General features: G+C 47.9%; 1 protein-coding gene across 10 annotated transcripts in view; it reads right to left on the bottom strand.

Annotated features, from left to right (window-relative positions):
* Window positions 1-21,220, bottom strand: part of PTPRT (protein tyrosine phosphatase receptor type T) — a 1,026,485-nt gene extending 1,005,265 nt beyond the window's left edge. For all 10 annotated transcript variants that reach the window (XM_079126897.1, XM_079126896.1, XM_079126893.1 and 7 more), the window contains exon 1: window positions 20,961-21,220. In XM_079126897.1, coding sequence (XP_078983023.1) covers window positions 20,961-21,048 — 88 coding nt within the window. In that variant the 5' untranslated portion in view covers window positions 21,049-21,220. The remainder of the gene's footprint in view (window positions 1-20,960) is intronic.
* Between the last annotated feature and the right edge of the window lie 2,470 nt (window positions 21,221-23,690).

Consider the following 23,690-nt stretch of genomic DNA (forward strand, 5'->3'; position numbering starts at 1 on the left):
TGTAAGGGTGAAACAGAACGATGTGTCTGGAGAGAGCAGTTTATAAATTATGAAACCTTAATTACACAATAAATGCTTCACTGCCCTACCCCTTGAGTGCCAGGTGAATCACTCATATTTGGCATTATTTAAAATATAAAAAAAAACAAATTAAATGATGGGTAATAAATTTTCAAGTGCTGTACCTTAAATTCCAATGACCTCAAGCTTCCTGGAAATGACATTTGTACCACAGAGAGTGAGTCTGTTGGACAGCAAGTCTCTATGTGTCAGCACAGACAAAGCAGAGGGGCAAGTTAGAGGCAGCTTGACCCCTACTGGTTCCCATGTCAGTCAACACTGATAGGCACCAGCCAGGTGTTTTCTAGGGGATGAGCAGCACAGAGCTGCCTAACATTCCAGTGGAAGAAACGAACTAATGAAAGAAATGAATAAAGACTTGGAGATAGTTGATGCTATTAACCTATCAACATACCCAAGCAGATATGGATAGAAAGTAGAGATATTTGAACTGAAGTTAAAAAGGAAGAGGATCTCAAGTAGCGAGAACAGTAAGAGCAAAGGTACTGAGGTTGGCGTAGGTTTCACTGTTAAGGAAGGAGAAAAAAACCCAAGGTGGCTAAAGCAGTAGTCAATAGCCCTTTTTTTTTTTTTTTTTTTTTTTTTTTTTTTTTTTTTTTTATTGTAAACAAATGGGATACATGTTGTTTCTCTGTTTGTACATGGCGTAAAGGCATACCATTTGTGTAATCATAAATTTACATAGAGCAATGTTGTTTGATTCATTCTGTTATTTTTTCCCTTGCCCCCACCCCTCCCACCCCTCTTTACCCTCTATACAGTAGTTCCTTCCTCCATACTTCCCCCCCTCCCTAACCCTAACTCTAACCCTTCCCTCCCCCCCATTATGTGTCATCCTCCACTTATCAGCGATATCATTCGTCCTTTGGCTTTTTAGCCCTTTTTGTACAGGGTCAAATCAGAGTGACTTTGGCCTTCATAGGGCAAATGATTTCCATTTCAACTATTCGATTCCACCACTGTGACATGAAAGCAACCACAGATAATAATGGAATGGAATTGTAATATTCCACACGCTTTTCACAGACACAAATTCAGATTCTCATGCGCTACAAATTACTCTTTTCCTTTTGATTCATTATCCTCCAACGGAAGATGGAAAAGCCATTCTTCATTCCAAGCCATACACTAGCAGGTGGAGGGTCACATGTGACTCGTAGGATGTAGTTTGCCATCCCCTGGGCTCAACTCCATGGCGCATGGGAATGGTCACAAGGGGTTGGCAGCCATCATCAGGAGTCAGAGCCGGCAGGCAACAGGCAATCGCCTGGCCTTAGGTTTTACTCATTCTAAGTGCAGGTGAGGCAGCTTGAAGCAGGGGAGGACGTGGTCTGATTTATTCTTTTAATAAATCACCTTGGCAGCTGCGTGGCAGCTCTGAGGGCATCATCAACTTCCCTGGGAAACGTGTCCACAGGGAGAGGAACTGTGTCCTCTGGACTGTGGGATCCAGAGCAAACCGCCTGCCCACCGGAGCTGCTGGATTCTCTCTGCATTTGAGTCCCCGGGGGTTTTAGTTTTCAGTCCATAACTGGGACGATTGCCCCACTTCCCTGTCACTGAACGTGGCCTCGGAGACACAACAGGGGACACTGCCAGCCTGGCATGCAGGCCCTGGCATTTCATTTTCTCTCACCAAAGTCACCTGACCCGTCACCAGTGAAAGCTGAACAGTCAGCCCTTCTGACGGGTTCCACCCCCGTCCCGGACGAATCCACGGGTGCTGGCACTTCCACACTGCCATCATCCCCTCATTTTTATACTATCAGAGGAAACTAGATGCAATCACAGCTGTACAGAGGGTGGGAGAGGAACGGGCCTCACGGTTGGCAGCCAGTGGAGTACAAGGGCTTCAGCTGGTTTTGTAAAGTCCACATTTAATACCAGGAGCATGAATGAACAGTAAGGAAGAATGCAGAGTCCCCCAACTCTACCTTACATGAGAGAGACCTGGCCCTTTTGGGCTTCCCTGTGTTTCCCCAGACAACCCCCCTCCCAAATCCCAACTTCTGATGTCCTGTTTGGAGCCTTGACCTTCAGGTCTACCCATACTCTATTTGACACCTCGACATTCGACTTAGCTCAGTGGCCCAGTCCCCAGCTACCACTGCTCCAGCAGAGAGGAAGTGCCACCATGTTAGTCACCCCAACGAAGTCCTTACGTTCAACACCTTCCGATCTCTTAAAATTCCAACTGCTCTCAACCCTCATGAGCTTGGGCAGGATTCAAGGTTGTTCTAAATCTTAGTTTCCTCACCTTCCCCAAGAAACAGATGACTGTTTCCCAGGGTTACACTGATAGTGAAAGGAAGTCATGCATTCCAAACCCTCTATAATACCCTTGATAAATTAATTAAGATAATAAGAAACCAGAGCAAATCTATCAGAACTTTCCATTTTCCTCTTTCAGTTTCTTAAATTTCAACCCTTCTGATACTGTAGAAGCAAAGCATTTTGTTCCAAGACTCTCAAGAATGCAAAATTAGTGTTTTGAGATGTGGGCCTATGGCAGGCAGACTCCAAGATACCACCCAGGGACCCCTGCCTTGGACTACTCATGTCCAATGTAACCCTTCCTCTTGAGCATGGGCTGGACTAGTGACTACCTTCTGTGGTGGCATGTCATGTCTGTGGTTAGGCTGCCTAAGATTGACTTCTGTGCTAACAGACTGTCCCCCTGGCTGAGGAGATGAAGCAAGCCACTATTCTGGAGAGATCCACGTGGCAAAGAATTGAGGGCAGCTGTGGCCAACAGCCCTCAGGACCCAAGGCCCTCAGTCTAGCAACCTGCAAGAAACAAGGTGCCAACAGCTCCATGAACTTAGACACAGGTTCCTCCCCAGTGCAGCCTTCAGATGAGACCACAGCCCCAACAGACACCTTGACAGCAGCTTACAAGACCTGCAGCAAATGACTCAGCTGAGCCATGTGCAGGTGACCCACCCACAGAAATGGTGGGATGACATGTGGCCTGTGCTAAGTGGCTACCCTTGTGGCAATCTGCTGTGCAGCAGGAGCTAACAAACACAGGGTCAAAACTGTCACTTCAATTTGAATTTCTCAAGTCATTCTAATCCAGGAGTCACATGATGACAACTTTCCATGCGCTTACAACTACGTTATCATAAGCTTTCACAGATTTGATGGAGGTTGGGTCCTTCCTTTTATTTTCTTTATTTTTTAATTTATTTCTTATTGGTGCATTATAATTAGACATAATAGTGGAGTTCATTACGCCATATTCATAGATGCACAGAACAATTTGATCAATCTTTCCTTTCCCTCACCTCCCTCCCTCCCCTGATCTGCTTGCTGTACTCCACTGATTTACTTCTATTATTACTACTAGGTTAATTAGTGCATTATAATTATACACACACACACACACACACAGATTCCCTGTGGTATATTTGCACATGGACACAGCACAAGTTTAGAGATTCATTTCCCCTTACTGCCTGATGTCTTCCCTCCTCCCCTCCTCTCAATTCTCTTCTAGAGAAGAGCTTCCTCTACAGAACCACTACATGACAACAACCCGTAGCCCTCTCCTCCAACAAGAGGGTGGTCAACTGCCCAATCTCCCTCTATGACGCAAGTGACAAAGAAGAGAATCTAACCAGACCATCGCCATCTCTAAATCCAGCGGGGAGAGTTATGGACAGCACCCGGCCTGCTCCGCCTCCCCTCTGGAGTCACGACCTCCGGGGCGTCTGGATTACACCGGCACCCAGAGACAGGGGTGAACTGCTGGCACCCACTGTCTCATTATTTGCTCAAAATCTCTTTTGCAGGAATGTTCCCCATGCTTGTATGAATCGCTCAAGGGAAATAAAAGTCATTTCTAACTGAGCGCTGTGAACTTGTTCCCCTGAAAGTTAGTTCAACAAAACCAAGGAAGTCAGAGAAAGGGAGGAGGCAGCGCCTGCCCTCCAAGGAAGCTCCCTGAGTGACAGCACAGCCGCCTCCTCTGTCCACGGCCCTCCTCCAGGGCCACCCCAGGTGTCCCCCCTCCTTTGGCCTGCGCTCAGGTTCCTCCTCTTACCTGCTCACCAGCTCTGCGCCTTCACTCCAGCGGCTCCCGAGAAAACTGGACTTCACCACGGAGACGCTTTCCCAAGAGTTATGGGTTGTCCTTGAATTCAATTTACTACTCCAGGTACTCAAACCCAAGGTTCGTTAGGTTGAAGGCAGCGTGCTGCACACAATACCAGACGCTCGAAGAGCCACATGTGCAAGGCCTTCGCAAGCCTTCCCCACACTTCCCCGCCTTCCTGCAGGAGAGAAGGGGGCCTGGTGTGCACCCAGGTTCAGAAGCTAGAAAAGCAGGTGTGGGGCCTCTGGTGGGGCCTTCAGGCCACCTCAGACCCAGCCGCCTCTCCGCCAAGGGCAGCAGCGCTGGTGAAGAGCCAGGCTTTAAATGAAAAGACACTCCTGGAAGAAAAGCATTATAAACATGGAATCATTGGGACTGGAGAAAACAATTGAGCCCTTTCTTATAACTCAAGGTCATCTGTAAAAAGACCAGTTATTGGACTGGGAGCCCTCACCTGGCGCTTCCTCCTGACATCATAATTCTCGTGACTGCCACTGTATCCTCAGCAAAGCAATAAGGTGGGGCCTCTGGGGGCTTCAGAGGAGCAGAGCACCCCAGACCCACAGACCCTGCAGCTCCAGTTTCCGAGTTTATTGAGATTTCAATGCTGCTGCTTCTAGTTTTCCTACCTCCCCTCTAGCAATTGGGCCACTGCTCCTTTTGTTTACCATCACCGCAGGCCTATCTCTCTGGAATAGCACGTCTCTCTCCTTCTAAACCTTCTGGACTTAGGAAATCAGATAAAAAGTTATTAAAAGTTAAAAAAAAAAAAAAGAATGTAAAGCAAAGCAAGAGTTCCCAGCCACTGAAGGAGAGTCAAGGGGCTCCCCTTGGAGGAAACGCAAGAATTCTGTGTGATCGGCAGCTCTGAGGCTGGTCAGAGACCCTTTTGTTTCTTTTAGGTTCTTCACACTGCATTAGAAGGTGCACCTTCGAAATCACAGAATCCAGATAAGAAAGGCGTTTTTACACAATGTCCAGTGTATAGTTGCCATCTACTATTCTGTATAGGATCCCATCTGGTACCTCCCTCCAGATAGAGACATGCATCTGTGTGTCACATACACAAGACCATGGCCATGTTTGATATGCAGAGAAAATTCACATTAAAAATGGTAAGAACTTCAACGATGTCTGTTCACCTTTTTCCAAATGTTACTTTGTGTTATATTCACAATCATCTAAAGAGATAAGCACTGTTGTCCTCATTTTCTGATAAAGAAATGAAGGACTCAGAGAGGTTAACTGATTTTCCCGAAGACACAGAATAAGGAGGACAATTAAGGATCCCAAGCAGTCTGACCCCAAAACCAGTTCAAGTGGGGATGAAAATATCCTTCACAGAATTCTCCTCTTACAAGGCCAGGGTGGTTGAGCCCCAGTTGCAGGAGTGATCGGGCTTCTTTCCTGCAAGAAAATCAAGTTATATTATTTAGTGTTTCCTAATGAAGAGCAATAAACTCTAAAAGCCACCCAGGAAATTGAGATTTATCACATGACCAGGAAGTGCTCTGATTGGCCCGAGGCCCCACCCAGGACTGACTGACTGTTGGTCATCTTTGCTCTCTAGACCAGTGTCTCTCAAATTTCCATATTCATCAGAAGCATCTGGTGCGGGGCTAGGGGGGGAGTAAATCCAAATTTTTGGGCCCCACCCCAGAAGTTTTGATTCAGTGAGTCTGGAGTGGAGTCCAAAATCTGCATCTCTCAAATGTTCCCCGGGTGATGCTGATGCTGCTGGTCCGGGGACCACACTTTGAGAACCACTACCATGGAGGAACACAGCCATTTCAGAAAACAGTGAGCAGAAGGAAAAAGGACAAATACCCCAATCCTCTTCTCCTGACCTACAACCACCTACCAGGGCTCCCCATCTGCTAAACTCAATTGGAAAACAAAGGCAAAGGAGTTGAGGTCACACAGCCTCTGGGAACACAGAACAGTGCAGAGAGGGACTCCACCAACACAACTCCTTCCCCCGGCCCCTTTCCAAATTAAAGGGTACCCATGCCTTCTCTCTGGTCCCATCTCCAGGTGCCTCAGCAGCCCTGGTGGGATCTCTTAACCTCAACACACACACACACACACACACACACACCCTTAGATTGTCCCTCTGTTAAAGTCTCTCAACACATTGGACTTGAATTCTGTGTTCTGTCAAGAAAGATATACCACCAGGTCCCAGACAGCAACTCTAGGGGTGATACTTTCAGAAACTAACAAGAAATTTTGCTAATTCTTCCTCAGGTAGCATCTACAAAATGCAGGTCAAATCTTGTGTAATATTTTGGCTACGCAAATAACAAATTGCACATGCAATCAGGAGAACCTGCCCAGCATACACAGCAAGGCCGCTGTAAGCAGAGCTCTGAGGCCCTGGAATGGGCAGTGGAGTAACCGCTCACCCTCCTGTGCCTGGAACAGTCCTAGGTATTCAGTAGGCCTGAAGGTCCCACATCCTTGGAAATACCCGCACCCTGGGCAAATCCAGACAACTGGTCTCCCCAGCTACAGACTCCTGTGCTTTCTCGCATTAATGAGACCTCCGCTGAGCTCCCAGCAAAAATACCACCATCAAGAACAGAAGCCACTCACTGAGCACTTTCCATAAGCCTGGCCCCATGCTGAGCATGATATATACATCACCTCACTGATTTCCAACAAACACCCTACAAGCAAGTTACTACTACGAACCTAATTTCACAGACGATCAAATTGAAACTCAGAGGTCTCAAGGAACTTGTTCAAGGTCATACTGCTTACAAATGAGCCAAGCACTGTCTTGAGCCTACGGAGTCTGAGATCAGAGACTGTACTCTTAGCCACCAGGTGGTCTCCTTCATGACAGGTAGAGCCCACCTCTGCCAGACCTGATTCCACAAGGAAGACTCAGCCCAGAAGCAAAAGGGCAGATTAGGGACCAAGTCTGAGACCCACAGTCAGCATGGAAACTGAGAGGGGAACTACGTGTTCATTATTGTGGGGCACACGGTGAAAAAGCCCAGAGTTTGGTGACTTTGGAAAATCAGAGAGGGCACTACGCAGACAGATATTTCAGAACCAGAGAGATCACTGCAGCAAACTCGGTAACATCCAACACCTGATGTGTTTTACAAATCCAAAGGCAATCTCACCTGGAGGCTTCAGCCTCTGCCTCTCATTTGTAAAAATGGAAAAGTAATCATCTGTCTCAAATCCAGAGGGATGCTATCCTGGAGTTAAAGGGACTCAATAAACTGTCCAGTCAAAAAGGCATTTTCCTAAAATGCTGTGTTTGCTGAAGCCCCAGAGGTCTGAAGACCACAGTCTGGGGTCCTGAGATAGAGCACCTTCATCTCCTGAACCCTTTGTATAGAATCAGTGGCAGCTAGGTCGAGGGGTTTGACCTCTGTTTCAGGACAGGTGAGGATTCTCTCCACGGAATTCTCCTAAGACCAGGGTGGTTGAGGCCCACTTGCAGGAGTGATGGGGCTTCTTCCCCACATCCCCCTCTCTTCTTATCATAAATCAGCATCACATGGTGGCTAAGAACCTGGACTCTGAAAGCAGGTGACCGAGCCCTGAACTTGCATCAAGTCAGTTCTCTCATCTGGCAGGGGAGTGTCGTGACTCCCTCATGGGTTGATCGTGAATATTAAATAAAGTCAGAATTCTCATGGAAGTTTCTGAAGCAAGGCTTTCCACCCCAGAATTTCAAAGAGGACCTAAATTTTCCTGTAAGCATGAATTTAGCACAACAGGTGGCACAAACCAAATCAGAGGAAGAGCAGAAAGTGAAGGCTGTGGACAGAGATCCCAGCCTCGAGTCACCTGGGTTCCAGTCCTGGCTCTGCCGCTCGCTCACCGTGTGGACTTTCGCTCACTCCTTAACCACCTTGTTTTCCAGTTTTGATTAGTGTACCCACATCACAAGACTGTTATGGAGACAGGGTAGCAACAATTAGTGAAGCCCTTCAAAAGTGCCCAGCTCACGCCAAGCACCTGCATTACAGGCACTGTGTTACTGGTCCCTCTTTGGTGATCGTTTCACCTCCAGCATTTATTCCCTGGGTGTTCTGTTCGGATCCTTCCTCTCTACAGACACATCCTGGTGCACCTGTGTTTCTCATAACTTTTTAATCTGGTCCCTATTATCCCTCTCTCATCCATCATTTCTCCAAATGATTTGACATCTCCTTCTATTTTCCGCTTTTCATTCCAACAGAAGGCAAGTGTATACTTCAGGGGTTTAGAAATCTTCGTCCCAGGAGAGTGAAAATCCCTTCTGTTGCAGTCTAATTGGGACTATTCCACCAACAGTCAGTGTTGGAAATGAACAGCCCTAGAAACAGACGCTGATTCATGTCCTCGTCCCCTAGTCCCCACGACTCATCCCTTCTGAACCAACCACGAGTGGTATCAAATAACAAAACTGATCAATTGGGAAAGGTAGATTTTTAACATATTTAACTTCTACCATAGATCTCAAGGGATTTGATTTTCAAGAAAAGAAAAATTAGAGACCTAGAATTCTGGTCCTTAAGAAACCAGAAGTGATCAGATTGTTTCACAGATGGGAAAACTGCCCAGGACCACAGCATCTCTAAACACGGAGAAGACTATGCACCATTATCCCTCTGCATCCAATGTGCCTTTCTGAGAACTCAAGTGAGCCAGGGCAAAGGGTGTCCCCTGGAAGAAACTCTGCTATTTCTTGGGACGCAATGAAGTCCTGGTCCATGGAGGTCCCTGTAGAGAGAATTGGGTGTAGGAGGAAATAGAGACTGAGCCTAGCACAAACCCCTCCAAGGGCCTGCTCAAATGTCTCCCTGCATCTGCAACACAATTCCCTACTTCCATCCTTCCAACCAGATGCTACAGACCAGACATCCTAGAATTCCCCAAAGGAATCCTCATTACAAACTCTGGGAAAAAAAAACTTTCCACATGGAAAACAATGTAGATTTGTTTTGCAAAGATGACTGAAGAAAACAGTGTAAACATTTTAAAAATCCCTATCATTCATACCTAACTAGCAAATCTTAAACTCCAAGGATGTCCTTTTTAAGAGAATAATTTAAATGTAGAACTCTTACAAAGAGAGATCAATTAAGACCTACATTCTTCCCTATCAAGAATCATCCACTAATTTTGACATATCTCCTTAAAGTACATTCCCATTTTCAAACACTAGAATATTACAAAGCTAAAACATCCTCTAAGCAGCATGCGAGTTGTTCTTCCAGGACGTAGACTTCCATCTGCTTCTGTACTGACATAGTCATCCACAGTTTGATCATCAATACATATTTGATTGTTACATTCATGAAATCAGCTCTATTTTCCTCCCACAAGAGAGGAGGTCATCTTGAAGGGGCTGAGTTTGATTCATAAACCAGAAGAGTCTGATATGTGTACATATTCCTTAAAAAGATGCTCACATTATTGGCAAAAGATCATCCAAGATGGCTACACACAAGATCAGTGGCAGAGCAAACATTGGGCTGTGACTGTATACAAACAGAATGAGGCCAGTGTTAATGTTCCAGCAACTAGGTACCTCATCAGGGAGCCATGAGGCCAGAAAAGGTCAAGCTGAAATACACTCTATGGACTTTGACCTTGCAGAGTTAGCCACATCTATGACATCCTATATTTTTTGGTTCAATAAATCAAGAACTTACAGAAGTTTGGGAATACCTTCAAGGTCTCTGCTAAATAATCAGTCACCCATCTGAAATTATGCATCTGGTTTCAGAGTGGGATAGACACAAAGAGTACACAAAAACAGATTTTGGACCAGGGCCAGAATGCCAACACAGGGAACAATGAGTCCAACAGTCCTGAAATAGGAGTACTTTTGTAGGAGGAGCTGAATCTAATGAAATTTAGCCACTGTTCCTCCTCCAACGAGGGGGACCTAACACATGATGAAAGTGGTCTAAGCCAAAGGTAATAAGCCCAAGGCAAAATTTCTGGAATGTTCTACATGAACTACAGCAAGGAGTTGGACTAAAGATCTCCAAAAGGAGGAAATGACTGAGGTTGGAGTCCAAAAAATCTATGGATCACAGAAGAATCCTCTGATATCAACACTGGAAAAGGTGATCTGGGATAAGGGATAAGGAGGTACCAAGGACTCCTAGAGCCCCAGAGGTGGTCAGTGACTTTTCAAGGACAAATGACAGCTGCTGAGATTTTGAAAGGTGAGAGGAAACAGGATTCAAACTGAGGAATACTTTGGGGTTCACTAAGACAATTCTCTCAGAAGCAATAGCAATACAGAGACTATAGTTGAGGAAATGTAAATGCACACGAATTGTTTTATATGTGGGAAAGCGGTACAGACAAAAAGGTGAGAAAGCCAACTCCGTCTACTTCACTTTACAAGTGACCAAGTAGGAGACTTGTCCCAAGCTACAGTTTTAAATTAAGAAATTGTTTTAAAATATGTATATACTTTTTACAGGTGGCAATGACCTTAGATCTCTGAAATTTGTTCAAATTAATTGCATTCCCTCTGCCAAAAATGATGTTGAGAGAGTCAAGTACCAGGAATACTACTTTTGAACTTGGCACCCTCTGAGTGAAACATTTAAAGGTCTTACTTTAAATTGGAAAATTGACATTGATAAGCACACACTCACCACCACCACCACCACCACCCCCAAAAAACACACTTTTTAAACTTCTGTTAGAAGCAAGTTTAGCACGGTAACTGGATTTAGTGAAGGGCTTTGCACACTGAAGTGGAGAATCTCAATAGTTAAAAACTAGAAGTTTCCTCTCTTCCAGTAGTTTCCACAGTTCCTTAGTAAATCTAATTAAAATGGCCTCAAGACAATGCAACCTAAGCATTAGAGAGCTGGCCTCTGTTTTGTTCCAGACGATTTTGTTTAGGGGAAGATAACCATCCTGAACTAGAGCCAGCTGAGATACAGGGAGGAGGCTGGCAAGATGCCCAGGTTCTTTAGGGCTAGAAGCTTTGGGAAAATAACTGATCATTTCTTCCATCCCCATCCCTGATTTGAGACAGTGTAGAATCTTGGCTTCAAGTTTCCATTTCTAAACTGGAAAACCACTCCCCTCAACATCAATACACCCACCTATAATAATAGGTGAAAAAAGAATGCAAAAGTTGAAGAGGTGGTAAATTTTCAATGGGGGAAAAAAAAAAGCAAAGATTAACTGCCAAGACATCCAGGGCTGAGGCTGCAGCTCAGTGGTAGAGTCTTGCCTAGTACGTGTGAGGCACTAGGTTTGATTCTCAGCAATACATATAAATAAACAAAGATTCATCGACAACTGAAAAAAAAAGACATCCAGAGCTCTGAAACTAAAAATAAGAGAAGGACCAGACACCAAAATGGCTTTGAACTCAAAGCTGGTGCAGCAGAGCAGAGCAAGGTCCTTGACCCAGGCCTGCTATGTACATTTGTGCAGGTTGCACACAACAACCCTGACTTAGACACCTAGAAACATTGTGCCCCACCTTCCTCACACCAGAAAGGGTACCTTGCACCCAACAGTCAAAGTTATCAGGGCCAGCCGGGAAGGGGGATGGGTAATAGGTGAGCAACTGCTCTAAACATCAAGCTTCTCAAAGTGAAGGCCAGCCAAACATTTCCACAAGGAACACAGAGGACATACTGTGTTTTGGAGTACTTCTTCCCCAAGGTCACCTTGTGGAAATGGCTTCTCAGGTCCTGGGGCTGAGACCATCTTAAGCTGTGATTCTCCTGCTGAAATGCAGACACTGCTAGTGAAGAATGAGGGGACCTCTGGAACATCCCCACACACACACACACAAATGGTGAAATATGAGAAAACTGGTAAATTCCTGGAGAAGGACCCTTCCAGAAAGTCCAGGGTCAGGCTGGCCCTTCTGGGTTTTGACAAAGCATCCTTCCCTGGAGGATCCTGGGGTTCTAAGCACAGTCACCGTGACAACATGCTGTGACTGAGCTCCCTCTGGGAGGACTGGGCCACCCTAGCTCAACCCAGGATTCCGCAGGACAGGCTTTGATCCCTCGGATAATCTGCATGTTTACACTAAGCCTTTCAATCGCTATAACTTATTCAATCCTCTATGTTAATTTTTTTTTTTTTTTTTTTTTTTTTTACAGTAGGGAAAAAAGATCCTCTAGAAAGGAATCAGAAAGGTTGAACATAAGTGCTAATTTTAAAACTTGGGATTATCGACAGGTAACAACATACTCAATTTTAGCTTGATTAAATAACGACCCTCATCTATAGCTGCTTTTCAGAAATTGGTTCTTATGAAATCTAGACCCTAGGGTACAAATTTTTATTCTTACAAAAACCTGGTGAGGGGGTCCAAGTTTGAAAAGTTGTCTAATGGGTCTTCATACTAATGCACTTTTACTTGGCTACTCCTAATTAACTTTTTTTAAAAAATGTGCACTAAATCAATTCTGAGACCGTCTCTCTATTCAGAAATTCCTTCCAAGAAAGATTCATGTGGTACTCACACTGGTGCCCTCCCCGCAAATAAAGAGAATTAAAAGATTCCAAGGCACTCCAAAGGTTACCTGTGTATTTTCCCTGTGTCTGTCCTACATTCAGGTTTCCTGTATCGGCCTCTTCCTTGAGGTTCCTGCGGTGGGTGGGACCCCCTGACTGGTCCCCAGTGATCCCTGCAATCCATGCTTGTGATGGTTAATTTTGTGAGTCACTTGACTGACCCAGAGATGTCAGATAGGTGGCAAAACGTTACCTCACTTGCACTGATGAACCGAGTAGAGGAGATGGCCCTCCCCGGGTGAGTGGACCTCATCCAATCCACCGATGGCCTCAGAAGACCTCTGCTTGAGCCGGGCCATCCCTCTTCTCCTGCCCCAAGGTTTCTGCACTGCTGCTCCCAGGCTTCCCAATTCAGACCAGGACTTACACCTGCAGCTCCCCTGCTCTTAAGACTTGCACCATTGACCTTCCCAGGCTCAGCAGATCACGGCCGTGGTCAGCCTCCAGAACAGTGTAAACAAAATCTAAAATAAATTTACATTATATATCCTATCATATATCCCACATGTATCTTATTATCTACCCTATTATATATTCTATAGGTTCCAGTTCTTTGGAGAACCCTAATATGGCTCCATTGTGTGATTCCCCTCCCTTGAGTGTGGGCTGGACCTAGTGACTTGCTTCTGACAAACAGCACAGCGAAAGTAATGGAGGTCACTTCCAAAATTAGATTATTACAAAAGATGGTAGCCTCCACCTTCACCCTGCTCACACTCTCCTGCCTTTTCCCTCTATAGAGCCAGCAGCTAGGCTGTGAGCTGCCCCATGGAGGGACCCATGTGGCAAGGAACTGAGGGCCACCTCTGGCCAACAGCTGGTGAGAAACAATGCACTCAAGTAAGAGCCCGAGAGTAACCTAATCCTGCCGGCAACCACGTGGCAAGCTGGGGAACAGATCCTCCCTTACCACTGGGTTGACAGCAGCCCCATGGACACTTTGACCACAGTCTGTGACAGGCTCGGAGCCAGAAAGCCCAGCAATGCCACACCAGACTGCTGACCCCAAGAAATGGTGAGGTAATTAGGTCACTAACCCTGGTGCAGTCACTTGCTGTACGGCCATAGGAAGTCAGTATAGACGTCTGCAATGAGACTAAGGGTTATATTTTCTTTTCCAGAAGTTGGCACCAAGGAACACTAACAGGCTGATGGGCAGCCCTATCACTGGACCTGGACATGTAGAGGCCAAGCCCAAGAAGCTCAAGGAAAAAGGAAATGCTGACATCAACCTCGAGGCTACCTATGCTAATTTAAGTAGAGAGTATGACAATGTGACAAAATTATTTTTAATTAAATTATTATTAAGTTCTCACATTCACACCGACTTGAGAAAATCAGAGAGATAAATGATCACAAACGCATGCTCTTTAAAACGGCTTCCCTTTCCACCCCATTACTGCCGGCAGTCCCTGTTTTGCCCTGTTCTAGGCCAGGGATCAAAAGAAACACCACAAATACACATCCCACATCCTGATGTCCCCAGAACTCTTTAAATAATAACTGACTACATATTTGGGTCAAAAAAAAAAAAAAAAAAAAAAACTAGAAGGGAACCTGAAGATCCATCCTGCTGTCATAGAAAAATACTCTAAGACGTGTGGCAGGGGTGTCTAGACCTAGTTTGGAGGAGCTCCCACTAGCCAGTGATCATTTGGGGGAAAAAAAAAAAAGCCTAATTATAATCAATTCGAGGAAGTCGAGACCATCCAAGGCCACAGGTACACAATGGTGATTCAACATGAAGCACTTTAAAAAAGAAATCCTGCTTGCTGATGTGAATTCCTTCCTGAATTCATTCATTCACACTCAGCAACAGAGACCTTGCAGGAGGAATGTATAACCTCCCAGTGTGAGTGACAGGAAGATGGCAGAAATGGGCTGTGAGCTCGGGACAGACTTCAGGAGGACCAAGACAGAGGTCCATGTCCTGGGAGGGTAGAGAAGAAACGAGCAGCCCAGCATCCTGGGAGCTGGGAGGCTGCTCAGGGACAATGTGGGCGGCATTCTCCCAGGGGTGAGGGAGAGCTTCCTGCGGCTCAGAAAGGTCAAGGCTTGCAAACGTCAAGGTCAGAGAGCAGCTCTTGCCCAGTGTCAAAGGAAACTCCCACAAAGCCGGGGTGCAGCTGCTGGCTCCCCTCCAGCAGCCATTCACCTTGGAACCCAAGAGGCCAAAAAATGTTCCCTCGGCTCCCGACCTGGAGCGTGTCGGTTCTTCTGTCTCCTTTCCACATCCTCAGCTTGAGGAGAGAGAAAACAAACGCGTGGTCCACCCTCTCCCCACAGCAATTCAGACCCCACCAAAGCCCGACAGGCGCAAGGTGTGCCCGTCTTCATTTTTAAGAGACATTGCCAAGTTAGCATTCACAAAGCCGTCTCCATTTCACTACTCCACAGTGAACAAAGCCACCTGATTGCTCAGATCCTTGCCAAAACTTGATAGTCTTACATTTTTTAATTTTTGCCAAATTGATGGGCATGGGAGAGGGGAATGCAAGTTTAGAGATTTAATTCACAATCTAAAGGCACTAAAAAAAAACAAGGGCAGGCAATTTGCCTCGCAAGTAGCAACAAACTATTTTGGAAACTGACCAGAGATAAGGTTTCATGGTGCCATTTCCTGAGTGTCCATTCTGTGCCAGGGACCAAGCTTGACAACGCACAGGAATCTCCTCCAGCTCTGACAGCACCAAGGCGCTTGCATTCCTGCCTCACAGATGCAGAAACAGAGGTTCAGAACTGTGACTTGACCTCTCAAGGTTATACCATGAGTACTCTGGGGAGTTGCGATGTATATTTAAGCCTGCACCAAGGTCCGTGCTCAAATAAAAATGTAACAGCTTTATTCCATGAAGTCTCATTGGTTGTAAGTTCATTCTGTGGTTTTTAGTAAATCTATAATTACTCGCCTATCGTCACCTTCCGGTTTTCAAGTCTTTCCATCACCCCAAAGTGTTCTCTCACATCCACTTGCTGGAAACCCCTACCACCATGCCCAGCTCTGGGCAATCACGGATCCGCTCTTGGTCTCTACAGATCTGCTTTCTCTGAATAGCTCACATTATGAGAAGTCTTTTGCATCTGCCTTCTCTCACTTAGCATAATGTTTTTGAGGTTTATCCAGGAGGTTGGACGTGTCTGTCATTCATTCCTCTCTATTACTGGTAGCATCCTCCTGGACGCATCTAACAGCTGATGGACATCTGGATTGTTTTCGGCTTTGGGCTACTATGGATGATGCTGCTATGAACATTCATGTTCTTTCTGTAGACATATGTTTTCCTTTCTGTCGAGCAGATTCCAAGAAGTGGGATGGCTGGATCCTATGGGAAGTGTATGTTTTTCAAGAAACTGCCAAATTGCTTACCAAAGTGGCTTCATCATTTTTTATTCCCTCCAGCATCTGATAAAAATTTTAAGATGAATATTCAAGAAATGTGACAGCCTTGGGTTCCACTCAGGCATGGGGGACGTGTGTGTCAGACATGCCTTAGCAGCCTGAGTCCAGTGTGGGGAATAAAAGTTAAGTCTGTAACTCTGAAGACCCCTTCAATTCATTAGTGAGTCACCCCTCCCTGTGTGCACACCTAGGATGGGCCAGCTGCAATAGCACTGACGTTTGGGGTAAAAGAGGCCCTAAGGACCACCATTTCTCAATGGGTGCTTCACCCTTCCAGCACTCTGCTCTATTAATACCCATTTTTCCTGGTTTATCTAGTAGGTCCATTGGGTTCGTGTCTAGAATCCTCCCTGAGACCTTCTGTATCTTCTTTAGAACTGGCAACTCTCGTCCACAGATAATAAATGGGATTCTCATGCCCATTTCACCCTCTCATAGGCAAACACGTCCAGCAAGACCACTCAGATGCTGAATCCCACAACCCCAGCCAGTCGCCCTGGCTCACTGGACACAATGCTATTGATCAATGCTGTCCCTGTGGCTGCATCTGATTGTTAGTAATCCATTAAAAAAAAAAAAAATCTGTGGCTTTCTTCCTCTACCAACCAATTTGAATCCATTTTATAAGATGTCATAAGACATTCCAACAGTTTTCTAATATCTCCACGATGCTGGCTCCTAGACCCAGCTCTGTGATATGTTTGCAAATGCTGTTATGCTTGTTGAATGTGGTTTTTTCCAATAACTTTGTAGCTTTTTTATTTGTTTACTGGAACGTTACAGCCCACTATAGGTTTTCTTATTCTTTGTTTACCAAGTATACAACACTTCCTTCCTCTGGGCACTAGGAGATCAGGCACTTGATTTCCAGGTTCAGTAAAAGATGGGAATGGGCCAGGCCCAGAACCTGAAGGCAAGAAAGAACATGCGTGGAAGTGTGGCAGGGAAAGACAGGGGACATCCCCAAGGACGTTAGGACCCATAGCCAATTGTGTTTTTTTTTTAAAAAAAAAAAAAAAAAACAGTCCTGATCCAAAAGTTAAAAAAAGTAAAATTGACCAATATTGTCATACTGTGTGCACACATGAAACTACAACAAATCCCACTATGGTGCATAAGCACAGTGCACCAGTAAGAAATATTTTTAAAAATTTTAATTCTTATAACTAAACATTGTCTATCTAACGCACTGAACGGCCAAACTTACTCATGTCATCTGTTGGAAATCGTCAATGGAAATTTCTCTAAAAGCAGTTATAGAGAATCGAGCCCCCGCAAAGGAGGAACACTAAAAATCAGCCCCAAAAGCTGCTGTCAACTCCCAGTTGAGTTGGACACCGAGGGCACCCACCCGCATGTATTCACCAATGCTAAGGCAAGTGACAGACCAGGTTCCCCTCGGGCACAAAGTGCCTACTCTGCGCCAGGCATCTTCTCTCCGCACAGAGTCTGGTTCTTCACAGAACCCAGCGAGGCAACTCTAATTATCCTCACTTTACAGATGAGAAGCTGGGGATCCGAGAAGATAAATGACTTGCCCAAACTGGCATAGTTAGTAAGAGGCAGAAACAGGATTCACACCAAGGACTTCAGACTCCAAAGCTCTTTTCTCCAAACCACACTGCCTCTAAGCTAAATTCCCCCATCCCAGCCGCCTTGAGACTCCGCCATCTCTTCATCATCATCAATAAATATTTATCAAGGACCACTGCCAACGTAGGATCGTGCTTGTTTCCACAGCAACACACTGTCAGAGAGTCATGGGAGTATCCCGTGCTTGAAAGAATGATGCTGTAATGTCCTCTGATCATGGCTCTGAAAGGTGACAGTTACACTACTAGCGGAGACTCCATCTCAGCTGGCAGCCTAGAGGCTGCAGGAGCTGTAGTGAGGACAAGCAAGAAGGAATTTAAGTAAAGGAGAAAGATAATGGGTTGTAATGCAAGAAGACGCTCCGGGTTTACTGTGTCTGTGACTGTCGCTGGAACAGAATCCAAGCCAAGACCGCGCATTAATTGTTCTTCTATTAGGAAACAAATCAAGCAATCCAGAACAGAAAGTAAAATTCGACTGTACGGCTAACAGTTCCCCAGAGGTATCTGCCGGTGATTATCCAGTTAAACGACCACATTGCTAACAACTGCAACCTCAAGTCAGTCCCCTTTAAGATCTGGTTTTGTTCTCCATGTACAGATTCTGAAATCCAGTAGTAAATGGACTAATTATCCCCTTATCTATTTGTTTACCTGCCTCCCTCTTCCCTCACTCCAAATCATGTTTTGCCACACTGTTAACATGAGTTTTTAAATGTATCTGTTTGCTTGGGGGGTTTTTGTTTTGTTTTTTAGGTGGTTTTTTTTTTTTTTTCTATCATTCCTTACAAAAATTGTCGCAGCTTATGAAACACATGTTGGAGTAAAGAAGGAAATTGCCTTTTGATGACAAGCTTCTGTTTCTGACTTTTGGATACCGTGACCAACATGTTACAGCAAAACCTATCATCCCAACTATGTCTTGGATGTAAGCTTACAAATTGAAATTGCTTTCGAGACTGGGACTCTTCAGATCAAAGGAATATGGAAAACACGCCACTGAGTTTTAAAATGCATTATTTACCCAGACTTGCCAAAAGTTTCAAATAAGATACTTTAAAGGAAATCGAACTATCATCATATTTGTGGTAGATTTGGATTCCAACAAGACTGTGTTTAGGAATAAAATAAGTCCACTTTTTAAAAAGTCAACATTTCTATATCTGCAAACACAGATGTTTATCCAGAAACTTGGAAAATTTAATTTAAATGATCTAGTTAGCATTAAACCAAAAAGGAAAAGATAGATATATACAGAAAATCCCCATTTCTACAAATGAGTGAGGCTTAGAATGCACCAAATCCCCAACGCAAACTAATCCTGCTCCTTTAAGGAGCCCCGGGAACAAATACAGCCACTTGCTAAATATATAGTAGGTTTGCAGAAGGCGCCCAGCTCAGGTAACCCAAAAGAAACATATGGCGCCTTAACAGTAGATTTCTTCCCAAACTGTACTCCACAATTGCTTTTCTTTCCCATGTGTTCCGAAGAGCAAACAAAGAAAAGGTGCTTGCTCCTCACACTTCTCTAAATGTTTTAACAAAAGGCTGCTGAATAAACACATTACTCATTTAAAAATTGAAAAGAAGTTCTATTCCTGAGATGAAAGCACCTAGATTTGCATTTTAACAGTTGTGGGCGAGCGCCACCTGGCGGTAGCATCCGAAACAGACTGCGTTCAGCCCCTGGACAGCTTCCCGAGTCCGCACAGGTTTTACAGCTGGCTAGCCAAGAACTGAGACCCGGGGTGGAATACGCTGGATCCTGGTTTTGCCGCGAGAGCGTGAGTATTATTGATGTGATCGACCAGCCAAGTCTTGGAGGAGAGTAAAATCTGAGTCACGAAACATACCCAGGTCCTCAGGATTGCCCCAGCATCCTCCTTCCCTAACCTCCCTCAGTATACTTAACACGGACCCCAAAATGAGGAAAACCAAGGATTGTGCACCATCTTTAGAATGGTGTTGGGGCTGTCCCTCTCCTCTCCCTTGCTGGCCTTTCAGCTTCACACACCTCAAGAGGAGTATCTTCCTTGCCCTGCTTGCCAGTCAGGAAATAGTCTGCCCCTTCACAGAAGTCCCATGTTCAGTTTCCATTTTAGAATCAAGCCAGGGAGACTAACGCATTTCCAATGGAATGTCACTACAGTAGCTCTTAACCTCAAAAGCAGCCGGTTTAAAGACGTTACACTTCCCACAGTTTCATCCCCCACCTCATTAGACACGGGCAAAGCCGTTGCTTAGCAATCCAAAAACAATCTCTTCTTAGGTCCTGCTTGCTTATCTCCACCTGCCCCTGTGATCCCAGTAACCTCAGCTCAGCATGGTCACACCAAAACCAATGGGTGCTAAGAAACTTGAAGGTGATTTTTGAACTTGGTACACCTGCATCACTTCCTCCCATTTCTCCTTCCCTCCGTCGCCCACTCTTCAGGGGCTGTGGATGGAAGCTGTCTGCAGTGGGATTGGTGCTGCGTAAGACCCCATCCGCGGTAGTCTCTTGCACTTGTCAGCTCAGCATTAGGAGCACACCGGCGCAACTCCCACAGTGTAGAACTACTTCTGCTCCCCTACTTCCTAGGGACCGAACCCAAATATGAACTTTTCGAGAGCAGCCAGGCTCACAGGTCAAAGCCACTCCACTTGAAGGGCCTTAACAGGGGGTGCCCATTACTCCGGATAAAAGGCACGGGGTAGGGTGCCTCAGTCGTTATCACAAACACTCCCATGGGTACCTTGAGCGGCTTGTTTAGGGACAAGCCAAGGGGTGCAGCATGTGTTGGAAAAGACTGGGGCTTACTGTGTGTCTCTGAGGAGAAAAGCAAAGCCACCGCCCTGGCAGCCTCGGCCTGCTAGGGACCTGTCCTCCCCAGTTAGAGCGCGCACTGCCCAACGAGCTGCCAGGGAGAGAACGTTCTCCCCGGGGTGCCGATGCCGCTTCTCATCTCGCGGCCCCAAACACTCGAGTGACAGATTCCGACAAGTGGGAGGCAGCAAGTGGAAATATTCGCAACAACCGCGGAAAGTTACTCCAGCCCGGGGGGCCGGCGGAAAGTAAAGCGAGGAACTTGGCGAAACGCGGGCTGCCGAGGGACGCCAGGGGCCGGGCGCGCTGTTCAGGGCGCTCCTGGACGCCGCAGCTCGCGTCTGGCAGCTGGGAGCCGGGCTCGCGCCCTCGGAGAGCTCGCTCAACTTTCTCAACGCAAGGGCCGCGGCGGGGACCCGGGCGCTCAGGGGAAGGAGAGGGGAGCCCGGCGGGCGCACTCACCTGCGGCGCTCTGCGCCCGGGCGCCGGGCAGCGGCGGCAGCTGCAGCCGCAGGAGCAGGCTGAGGGCTAGCGCGGCGAGGCTCGCCATCCGGGCGGCGGCGGGCGGCTCAGCCCCTTCCCGCGGGGGCCGGGGCCGGGGCCGGGACTGGGGCGGGCGCGGGGCGGCCCCGCATCGCCGGCGCGGCCGCAGGCTGTGCGCGCCGCTGGGCGCCCCAGCTGGCTCTGTTCGGGCTCCGCGAGCCGGCGCCGCTGCGCTCCGAGCCGAGGCGCGGCGCGAACTGAGGCGGGAGGCTGGGCGGGGGCGGGACGCGGGGGCCGGGGGGCGGTGTCCCCCGAGTCCTAACGCCGCCGTCGCCTCCCGCCCGCCCGGGCGCTCCGCCTCGGCCGCGCACACACCCTCGCGCGCACGCCCGCGCCTGGCACACGCCCGCGGCAGGCACTCGCGGGCTCCCCCACGCACCCTCTCCGGGCTGGCCGGCTCCGGGCGGCTCGCACAGTCACGCGCGTACGCGCTTCACCCTCGCACCCACTCCACCGGCAGGGTCCTCGCCTCTTCGCCCCACGCCTCGCCACGCAGCCAAGCATCGTCTGTCCTGCGGGGGCGCAGGTACGGGGGCGGAGCGGGGAGGGAGAGAGCGAGCAGCCGTTCGAACTCGGGTGGGGGAACAGGTGAACGGGGGCAATGAGGAGAGGAGGAGACGGAGCAGCCTCTCAACTCGCGCTGAGCCGCCAGGTGAAGTGCGGGGCTGTGGGGGCGTTCTGCCCAAAGCTGCCGAGGCAGGCTGCTGCTGGGGAGGGTCTCGGGCACACCCTGAGATGCGAATTTCCTCTAAGATCTTCTCCTCCCCCACCCTACTCCCTCCTGGGCGCATCACTAACCCTGACCGCCCTGCAATCCCGCCCCCTCCACCACCTCGTCAGCCGCCCAGCCGCCCCCCCCCCCCACCTTGTTCACCCAGCATCTCTCTCTCTTGTCCCCACCCGACGCGGGGGTTGGGGAGCAGGCAGGGCATGAGGCCTGCCTGCCTCTCTCTCTCTCTCTCTCTCTGGCCGCCTTCCCCCTCCCTGTCTTAAGAGACAGAACCGCTAGCTCTTTTTCCTTTTTCTTCCCGGTCTGAACAAAGACCTGGTTGAAGCTGAAAGCCTCAAACCTTAGCTTAGAGTCGCAGTTGTCCCTCACAGTCCACAGGCCAGTTTCTTTGCTGTTCTGGAAGCCGGGATCTCGTGGAGGAGCCTGGGTGCCGCAGGGTCTTAGATGTGAGCCCGGGGTGTAAAGAAGGGGATAGAGACACCCAGAAAGGCTCAGGGGCTCCCGCTCTGTGAACACTGTGCTACCTGGCCAAAGCTTTCCTTCTGTTTCAATAGCAGCCCTCCCTCCCGTTCTTGTCGGGGTCCCAACGATTGAACTGGACGGACTGTGGGGAGTTACTGAAAGTCAGCCATGGCCAGGGTTTGTAGAAGTGGGGAGCCTGGGCTCTGGGTTGGAGTTGCTATGGCCTCATAGGGCCTCTCTCAAACCCCAACTCCCACTCGGTGGAGTGGAACCAGAGAGAGGCCCAGTTACTTCCCGGCCCCACACTGGTAGCCCCAGGCAAATTCCTCCACCCTCTCTGGATTCCCCCCCGCACCACAACTCCCACTTTCAAAAAGAGAAGTGCTTGACTAGCCTGTTGAACTAGCCAGCGCCTCCCACACTGGCCTGGGCAAAGAGCTCCCTGACCCACTGTCCCCAGTTCTGCTTCCCAGCCTCCTGCCCCTGGAGATTGGGATACAGGAGTCTGTGGGGGAAGCCTGAGAGTTGGACCTTTTACATGCTGCTTGGAGGTTCTCCATAATTCTGCAAATCTTGATGGTGCACTTAACTATGTGCAGGATATGTGCTATTCTCCAGGGCTCCAGGGACATGGAGTGGGAAGATGCCTTCTACTCGGAGCTAAACTGCCAGCTCTTTGCTCCATCAAACCTTCCCCAGGCCCTACCTTGAGCAGCTGTTAGATAGCCTTTGAGAAAAGGCCTGACCCCAGCCAGGAACCTGCAACCCCAGGCATGGCTGATCCCAGAGGCTGACCCAAGCAGGAAAAGCCACTAAGGAGCTTGGTGTTGCATCTGTAATTTGTCCTGGCTCCTGTGGGCTCCTGCTAATTCTTCATCTCCCTCAGACTTTCTGGAAAAGTATAAAACAGCAGTCCTCCCCACCCTCCCAGGCCCACACTCCAGGGATGCTGTATCACTGCAAGTGAAGTTTGCAGGTAGAATGGGGTCCAGAGCCCTGAGAAAAAAGTCCTTTCAGTGGGACCAGGTTGGTAGAGCAGAACCTGAGGGGGCACCAGGCCTGACCTGCCCAGGTGCATGGTCATGAACCGTTATTGTCATGCTTTGTTTCCCTGCCCTCTCTATTCCCCAGGAGTACGGGCTCCCACCTGCTGCTGGCAGGACTCTGGCATGAGCCTTACCAGGCTTTTACACCCGCCCTCCCCTCTACCTGGAAGGCCCATCCTGCACCATTTCCCTGATAAACTCACAGGATCCTTAAGGATGCTTTCTGAAACTTTGGCCAGCAGCCCCTTCCTGCCCATAGTGTGATGCCAAGACCCCTGCTGGCCACTGCGGAATGTCATCTCCTCATTGGTCTGTTCTACAGGACTGAGTTCCCAAAGGGCATCTGAGCACTTCGCATAGGGCTGCTGGGCAGAGATTTGGGGGGTGAAGGGAGAGGGCTGGCACAGCCAC

Source organism: Sciurus vulgaris (genome assembly GCF_902686455.1).
Source record: "Sciurus vulgaris genome assembly, chromosome: 2".
NCBI classification, from domain to species: domain Eukaryota; kingdom Metazoa; phylum Chordata; class Mammalia; order Rodentia; family Sciuridae; genus Sciurus; species Sciurus vulgaris.